At 47.9% G+C, this 9,400-nt stretch overlaps 1 protein-coding gene across 1 annotated transcript in view; it reads right to left on the bottom strand.

The window, feature by feature from the left end:
- Positions 1 to 8,988, bottom strand: part of sema3d (sema domain, immunoglobulin domain (Ig), short basic domain, secreted, (semaphorin) 3D) — a gene marked incomplete at both ends in the record, with an annotated part of 31,635 nt that extends 22,647 nt beyond the window's left edge. Inside the window, 2 exons of the mRNA XM_084453213.1 lie at positions 1,834 to 1,994; positions 8,724 to 8,988. Coding sequence (XP_084309339.1) covers positions 1,834 to 1,994; positions 8,724 to 8,988 — 426 coding nt within the window. The remainder of the gene's footprint in view (positions 1 to 1,833; positions 1,995 to 8,723) is intronic.
- Positions 8,989 to 9,400: the final 412 nt, after the last annotated feature.

Genomic DNA, 9,400 nt, shown 5'->3' with positions numbered 1-9,400 from the left:
GAGCTGTATAAGACACAAGAACAAAGCATACTAAATATCAGTCAACACATTTAGTAAACCTCTTCCTTTCTCTCTCTCTTTCTTCTCTAGAGGATTTATCCTGGGGGATTAAAGCTGTAGATCTCTGTTGTTAGTATTAACACCTACAGTCGGTGGTATTAGCGTGTAAAGAGGGGCTAACTCCCCGTGTCCCTCGTATGTACCGCAGCAAAGTTCACACATGTGTTATAACAGGCTTATGTACTTAGCATGTTCACCCCCTAAATCCTACCAAGGAGAGCCATCGCCGTACTTACTTATGGGTCGGCAGACTCCTCACACACACGCACACACACACACACACACACACACACACACACACACACACACACACACACACATAGATGAAAAGCATGTCATGTGTTGATACAGAACAGTCTGTGGCTTGTGAGAGGAATTTGGCTTTAGCTGGATTTGAGACACACAAATCTACAGAGCAACCGAAGTCCCAGTGGCCGACATCACGGTAAAGACTTTAGAATTTCACTTTAATTCCACACGCTACTATTTACCTGGTATTTACTAGAACAAACGACGAGCTGCCTCTTAGTACCCTGGGGTACCTGGCAGACCTGTAGCTACCAGTTGTGTTGCGCGGTGTGAGAGCTGAGTACCAGGATGTTCCCGGTATGTTCTCGGTATGTGGGCTTATGCCAGATGCCGTACAACTCCTAAAAAAATCACTAATAATCCAGGGGCTAACATGTGACAGCAGTGTTTCCCGAGTCCATACTGTGACAAATTTCTCTATATTTGTCTTATTTATGGTGAAACTCACACAACTCTCCTAAAATATGTCTAATCCTGATTATCTCCTCGGCATCGGTATCACTGACCAGAACCACAACAGCGAGGCGACGCACTGAGACAGACTAAGAGTTAAAACAACCAGATAGAGATCAAATAAACATGATGTCGTCTCCCTCCTCCATCAGGCGCAGCTGCGTAAACACTCACTTACATCCACCAGAGTCAACATATGCTATCCCTCCAAACGCTCTTTCTCTCAGTCTGGGTTTGGGGTGTGTGTGTGTGTGTGTGTGTTGGGGCGGGTGTGGTATAGACATGCTAGTGCATGTGTGTGTTTGTGTGTGTGTGTGTGTTGGGGCGGGTGTGGTATAGACATGCTAGTGCATGTGTGTGTGTGTGTGTGTGTGTGTGTGTGTGCATGTGTGTGTGTGTGTGTGTGTGTGTGTGTGTGTGTGCATGTGTGTGTGTGTGTGTGTGTATATGTGTGTGTGTGTGCAGGGGGAGGGAACACAGAGTGTGTTGAAGGTCAAGAGCAGAGCCTACCCCAAACGGAGACACTGTAGGACAGACAGACAGCCTGAGATGATTGCTGAGTGAGAACTGTTCGTTCCACACAACAATGCACAACTGATTACATCCTGTCCTCATAGCTAAACACCAAATACCTCCGTCTCTGTCAGGACAAGTGGTGCGCCACGACAGTTTGGATGAGAAACTAAGTGATTGCTCCAGTGGTGAACTGTTCAGGCACATAGCAGAGCGTATTGGGATGCCTGCGGAGACTCCAAGCGTGAGTCTGCTTGTCTGACGTCTGTGACAGCTCGTGTCTGCGGGGGGAACTCAAGTCAGTCAGCTGGGCTGTTGAGACTTGAGTCCCGACCAGAATGTGGCCTGTATTCAACTCTACTGTGTCCAATCAGAATCCTGTCCAGGTTAGTTAGCACTTAGCATCCAAGCTATCTCAGACTCGGGAGACGGATATCGCTCTAGTGATTTTGCAATACTTGTGTGTGTGTGTGTGTGTGTGTGTGGGGGGGGGGTTACCTTTCTGGGGCGCCTGGTCAGGTTATCGGGGTCCAGCAGGTAGACATGGTCCCTGGCCCCCAGCAGTAGGTGACCCCTCTCCTCGTCCAGCAGCAGAGTGTGGGAGTGGAGGCCCTCAGAGGCCCCCAGGAACATTGACACACTACCTCCCTGGACCAGCTCTGATGGAGAGAGAGGAGGAGGAGGAGGAGGATGGAAAAAGAGAACGGGGGCGAGCAAAGGCAAGGGAGCGAGAGAAAACGGAGTTAAACGAGCGCAGAAACAGCGTTCACACAGAGACATGTCATACAACCAACACACACATTCAAGAGATCAATGATAAAGCTTGTCGTATTAAAGTGTCAGAGTTCAATTCGCTGGGTGAAATGTTCTCTCCGTCATAATAAAGGCTCGGTGTTTAAACGCGCCAGCGAGCGCGGCCTCTTCCTGTGCCGAGGTTAGAGAAAGCGTGTCTTGGCATGACTTAATCCTCCGTGCTTCAACAGCTGCGCTGCACACAGGGACAAGCCAGGGGAGGCTACCAGCACGGCGGAGATGCGCTCACACAGCACCTCCACAGGGGCCCTATCAACGGCCCACAGGGGCCCTATCAGCACCTCCACAGGGGCCCTATCAGCGGCCCTAAGAGGAACTGCCATCATAGCTACAGTAACACTATGAGCACCAGCATGTACGTTCTCCTCTTCCTGTGCGACTGAATAAGTGAGTAATATAAATGAATAAGTGAGTAATGTTATATAAATGAATAAGTGAGTATTGTAATATAAATGAATAAGTGAGTAATGTAATATAAATGAATGAGTGAGTAATATAAATGAATAAATGAGTAATGTAATATAAATGTATAAGTGAGTAATATAAATGAATAAGTGAGTAATATAAATGAATAAGTGAGTAATGTAATATAAATGAATAAGTGAGTAATGTAATGTAAATGAATAAGTGAGTAATATAAATGAATAAGCAGGAACAGCGAGGCAGGCAGAGGAAGGGAGAGGCCAGGTTGATGTTGGGGTCACGACCTCATATTCATCCCTAAGGCCTTGAATCTCTAGATCACTACAGACACATGAATCTGCCAGGGTGGGTCAGGGGGGGGCGGCCAGTAGATGATGAGTCAAGCTCCACAGGAGATCCTGAACACCTGCCGTTCCTCCACAAACCATCCTTAGATCTCCCTCGCTGAACCCAGTGGTTTTCTCCTCTCTTGATCTCTGGGAGCAGGTGTTGGACATGTGACTTCACGTGTTTCCCAGCAGCTGATCCTCTTGTGGGCCGCGATGTGGTTCCATTACGCTCGTCCGTCTGGCCGTGTCTACCTTTGTGTCTGTCACGGTGGAGAGTTATGGTGTCTTCTTCACCAAATGTGTGGATAATCAACCAATCGTGGGTCAAAGTAGACAGCTGTTGTTTTGACTTTTCAAATGACGGCGGATCGTTTGCCAAACGGATCGGCACAAATCTAAAGCTGTCTGGGCGATGTGGGGGGGTCGCGCCCGCGTGGGCCGGAGACCAGGCATGTCAGATGGCGTTCCAAAGAGCTCTTTATATAACATACTGCACATTACTCTGAGATTGTGTTATTGTGTTATTCTTGTGAAAGATTTTATCTTCTAACGTCTCGGCGCTGAAGACCTCAGCCGGGATCTTCCGCCCTTGTTCTCATGAGAACCCTGCCATCCACAGGCTCCGTTCACGTGTTCTCATGAGAACCCTGCCATCCACAGGCTCCGTTCACGTGTTCTCATGAGAACCCTGCCATCCACAGGCTCCATCCGCGTGTTCTCATGAGAACCCTGCCATCCACAGGCTCCGTTCACGTGTTCTCATGAGAACCCTGCAATCCAGCCATGTTTGGATGTACATGTTTGTACACGGATCTGCTCCAAAATTGAATGGGCTCTAAATTGGCCCATGCTGTACCCCTCCACTGAGTTTCATGAAAAGCGGTCAGGTAGTTTTTGCGGAATCCTAGACCAAAAAATGATTGGCCAACCAGGTCGTGTTTGGGTGGCTCCAGGACCCTCCCCTAACCCCAGAATTTAATGGGTTGGTAGGTGACCCATACTACACCCCTCCACCGCGTTTCATGAAAATCGGTCAGGTACTTTTTGTGTAATCCTGCTCCAGACAGCCAAAAAAACAAGCAAACAAACAAACACGCCAGCGAAAACATTACCCCTCACCCTGCTATATTGCTGGGGCAGAGGTAACAGACTCCTTCCTGAGAGGGAACCACTATGAGGGGATTGACATTGTGATTACCCTTTGGGTGCCAGGCTGGGGAGGTTACTAACTATCAATATTTGAACTTCTACCACCCCTAACCCCCCCCCCACACACACACCCACACACACACACAACACACACACACACATACAGCCACACGTTGCCCCTGTGCCCTCTCCACACTAAACCTCAGAGTGATTAGCCATGCTAGCCTGTGGCTAACGCTAATCTGTTCTGTAAACACACGTCTGTGTGAACCCATTGAAACTCCCATGCTTAGCTGTTAGCGCTTAGCTGTTAGCTCTTAGCTTAGCACCCAGGACCTTTCCCCCTCGTCAGCCCCCCTCCACAGCTCCATACTAGTCCCAGAGCTGGAACACTGGAGCTCTAAAACACATAGATTTATTTGCGTAAGATCCAGTGGCTTGATGATAACTTGTGGCTAGCAAAATATTTAGACCCTGCTGATGAACTGTTTTAGATGGTCTCTCTCTCTCTCTCTCTCTCTCTCTCTCTCTCTCTCCCACTTTCTCTCTCTCCCTTTCTCCCCTCCCCTGCCTTTCTCTCTGACTCTCTCTCTATCTCCCTGTCTCCAGATAAATGTAATTTAGGCTACGGTCAATGTCAAGACTTGTTTTCAAATGGAAATGTTTTTTGAGTTCTCCCCACGCAGGAAAACCTGTGCATGTGCAACTCCTTTTCATTGGAATAGGGAGTGACATTGTCATACGATAGGTTCAGATGTGCACCAATGACGCCGAGAGGAGATTAACAAACACGAATGTGTAAAGATAGACCCTTCTGTTTTGGAAAAACGATACAAGGTGAGATGGGCTGAACATTGAGGTTTAGGTTTCACAGGATGCCCCCCTGCTGCCATTCACAGACCTCGTTTAGAAATGTCCTTGAACAGGACCGGGGTGGAAAAAGGATTTACTGTCACATGATGTAACTGCTGTAAAGCAAACTGGTACACTGAATTGAGGTCAGCTCATGAGTTATTGAGAAATTGATTTACCTTATTTACAGAGAGAGAGAGTCAGACTACATCTCGTATGATGTGTTTTTTTACTGTATGACCACAGTTTAGTTTGGAGGAGACACTAGCAACACTGGCAACTGTCTAACAGTCTGTCTTTTACCTTGGGGGAGACACACATTGCAGTATATCATCCAAGTTCAATCCCCCATATCAGAATAAATGAAATACTCAAAACATTAACGGCTGGAAATGAAAATATTTACTTTGAGGCCAGATTATTTTGAGAGAGGGACAGAGAGAAAGAGAGAGAGAGAGAGAGAGAAAGAGAGAGAGAGATGGGGGGGTCAACTCTGTAGTATTACTAGTAGTAAGATTTCCTAAGGCTAGAAATTATTGCTAGGAGAATTACTGATATAACTTTTAAGAGTCAGGAGGAATCTCTTCTGAAGGGTTATTGAGTGGAAGATTGTTAGTTCGGTCTGAGATCAGAGGTTGTTTTTGAGGAGTGCATTCAATCAAGGATGATTGTTCTTTGATCATGTTGCTCCTCACTCATTCTAACCGTGCGGTGGTCTGGTGGTACCGCGTGTGTGTGTGTGTGTGTGTGTGTGTGTGTGTGTGTGTGTGTGTGTGTGTGTGTGTGTGTGTGTGTGTGTGTGTGTTCGTCCTTGCCGTGTGATTCTGCGTTTGAAGAGTGTATTCATGAGGCGGTGGATGATGTGCACCACGTGTGTGTTGGGCTGGGGATGATGTGAACCATGTGTGTGTTGGGCTGGGGATGATGTGAACCATGTGTGTGTTGGGCTGGGGATGATGTGAACCATGTGTGTGTTGGGCTGGGGATGATGTGCACCACGTGTGTGTTGGGCTGGGGATGATGTGCACCATGTGTGTGTTGGGCTGGGGATGATGTGCACCCTGTCTGTGTCGGGTGTGTACAGTAGGATGATTTTACTTTGACAGATTAGACTCCTCAGTCGTCCGACTGGGGTCGACCAAACATGGACCTGTTTTCATACCCCACCGCTGCACCCAGCGAGCTCGTAAGGTCAACAGTATTACACACTCTTAAAAGCGTCGCTCCCAAATGACTGACATGAATGTGTTTCAACCAAAACCCTAGGTTACTCCCACTATTGCTAATCTTGACTACATCTTGAAATTAGAGTGAGGTGCTTTATGCCAAACTCCTACAACTTTGTGCTGAACCAGAATGGAGAAAGACAGACTATTTAGCTCAAGGCTGGCCAAACTGCTAGGTAAACAGTATCCCAAGCAATAATTACTACTGCCGCTACGATATACATATATTTATTTTGGAAGTTCTTGACATCTAATATGCATCTATTTCATGAAACTATGGTTTAACAAAGCCTTTGGTCGGTACAAGAGGTTTGGAGTTTAGAGGTTGGGGTTAGGGAGAGTTTATGATGTGGTTACGAGGGCAGTTTCAAGGCCATGGTTAGACTAGGGTTTGGGTCTTTACTTACTACAATTGGGCCGTAGGTGGTTGGTGGTAAGAGTGAAGTGGGTTTTGTGTTCAAACCCTAGTTTACAGTCCAGCCCTGGATAGAATGGAGGGTGGAGAGTTTGAGAGGTAGATTGTGTTTACATGGAGCCACAGCCAACCAACCTTCAGCTTTCCCACTGTGGCACAAAGCAAACAGACAGGGTTTAACCAGCAGTGAATACGCAGGCAGGAGGAGAATATACAGCCTCAACAGAGCCAGAACCACAACCACGGGGGATCTATGCATGACAGGTTGACGTACAGTCTTCTAAGCATCGTGATATACTCCGCGTATAGCTGTTTCAGTACAGTATAATTCTTTCTATTTCTATTTAAATTAATATTTACCTTCTCTACGCTCTCATAAATGTGTCAAAGGACTACTATGACAATGGTTGTTTCTAAGATTTGTAAGGCCATGGGGGATTAAGTGTTGGAATAATTGGAGAGTTATTTAACAGAATGGAACACACATGTAGTTGGGAGGCTTTTTCAGTGACCTACGACCCTGCTCTCCAGCGAGGGAGCCCACTGGTGGATCAACCAGACACGCTCTCTCACATCTGCCTCTCCATATTTCAAGCCCCATTGGTTTTAACACTGCGGCCAAGTGAGTATTTATCTACTGTATGTGTGTGTGTGTGTGTGCGTGTGTGTGTGTGTGTGTGTGTGCACGCGTGTGTGTGTGTGTGCCTGCGTGTCAGTGTGTGTGTTTGTGTGTGTGTGTGTGTTTGTGTGTGTGTGTGTGTGTCTGCATGTCAGTGTGTGTGTTTGTGTGTGTGTGTGTGTGTGTGTGTGTGTCTGCGTGTCAGTGTGTGTGTGTTTGTGTGTGTGTGTTTGTGTGTGTGTGTGTGTGTGTGTCTACGTGTCAGTGTGTGTGTGTGTCTGCGTGTCAGTGTGTGTGTCTGCGTGTCAGTGTGTGTGTGTGTGTGTGTGTGTGTGTTTGTGTGTGTGTGTGTGTGTCTGCATGTCAGTGTGTGTGTTTGTGTGTGTGTGTGTGTGTGTGTGTGTGTGTCTGCGTGTCAGTGTGTGTGTGTTTGTGTGTGTGTGTTTGTGTGTGTGTGTGTGTGTCTACGTGTCAGTGTGTGTGTGTGTCTGCGTGTCAGTGTGTGTGTGTGTCTGCGTGTCAGTGTGTGTGTGTGTGTGTGTGTGTGTCACAGCCCTATGAAACAGTTCTGATAAGCAGGTGTTCCTCGGGTTGTGATGTGATGTAACCGGCTGGAATCAACAGTTACCACGGAGACGGGAGATGACAGAGACACAGGACTGGATAATAACCCCAGAGACACAGGACTGGATTATAACCCCAGAGACACAGGACTGGATAATAACCCCAGAGACACAGGACTGGATAATAACCCCAGAGACACAGGACTGGATAATAACCCCAGAGACACAGGTCTGGATAATAACCCCAGAGACACAGGACTGGATAATAACCCCAGAGACACAGGACTGGATAATAACCCCAGAGACACAGGACTGGATAATAACCCCAGAGACACAGGACTGGATAATAACCCCAGAGACACAGGACTGGATAATAACCCCAGAGACACAGGACTGGATAATAACCCCAGAGACACAGGACTGGATAATAACCCCAGAGACACAGGTCTGGATAATAACCCCAGAGACACAGGACTGGATAATAACCCCAGAGACACAGGACTGGATAATAACCCCAGAGACACAGGACTGGATAATAACCCCAGAGACACAGGACTGGATAATAACCCCAGAGACACAGGACTGGATAATAACCCCAGAGACACAGGACTGGATAATAACCCCAGAGACACAGGTCTGGATAATAACCCCAGAGACACAGGACTGGATAATAACCCCAGAGCCGACCTGAGAGACGGCTCATTCACAGCGTTACTTTAAGGAAGGCGCTGAGACTGCTGGACTGACAGCAAAGGAATAGCTGCCATTTATGTTTGACTCCATCAGATAGCATGTCCCCTCTGAGACAGATAACCCGCGCTCCAGGCCAAACAACTCAGTGAAACACATACAGCACGTGATGAAGGACTGATTCAGAGTTTACGAGACCTCAACTAGGGTGACTCTACCCCCATCGCCATCAAATAGATATAGTATACATTTATACATCTATCATCAAGTTCAACAACATGACGTCATTACCAGTTTTTTTTCTCTTACCTTTATAGCTGAGCTTAACCCTGGGGACGCTCTGTGTGATGGTCTCTCCAGCAGACGGGCAGACCACCAGCATCAGCCCCAGCAGAAGCATCCCTGGGTGGGCTAGAGTCGGCCGTGGTCTCCCCTGGAAGAAAGCACGTCCAGAGCTCCAGGACAGGGTCATGCCCGGCCTTCTAGACCCGGGCGGAGAGCTCCTGACGGGGTGGGGGGGGCGGATTCTGTCCCCCTGAGGTGCGCTCAGAGTCTCCCAGTCTCCAGTCTTCATAGTGAGAATGTGGGGGGCTCAGTGAACGTTCACTCCTTTCTTCTCTCTCTCTCAATCTGAAAGAGGGAGATCAGTGTCAAAACTCAGCCAAGGGAGGAGCTCTTCGTGTGTGTGTGTGTGCGTGTGTGTGTGTGTGCGTGTGTTTGTGCGCGTGTGTGTGTGTGTGCCTATGTGTGTGTGTGTGTGTGTGTGTGTGTGTGTGTGTGTGTGTGTGCGTGCGTGTGTGTGTGTGTATGTGTGCATGCGTGTGTGTGTGTGTGTGTGTGTATGCGTGCATGCGTGTGTGTGTGTGTGTGTGTGTGTGTGTGTGTGTGTGTGTGTGTGTGTACACCACACCAGGATATGCGTACACATCACTGTTGTGAGTATTCAGCTGTTTCTCCATGGTAGCCCGTAGGCATGTCGTCTCTCT

The sequence above is a fragment of the Borostomias antarcticus genome (assembly GCF_949987555.1).
Source record: "Borostomias antarcticus genome assembly, chromosome: 18".
Classification (NCBI taxonomy): Eukaryota; Metazoa; Chordata; class Actinopteri; order Stomiiformes; family Stomiidae; genus Borostomias; species Borostomias antarcticus.
The sequence above is the reverse complement of the archived record's forward strand: the minus strand, read 5'-3'. Positions and strand labels throughout refer to the sequence as shown.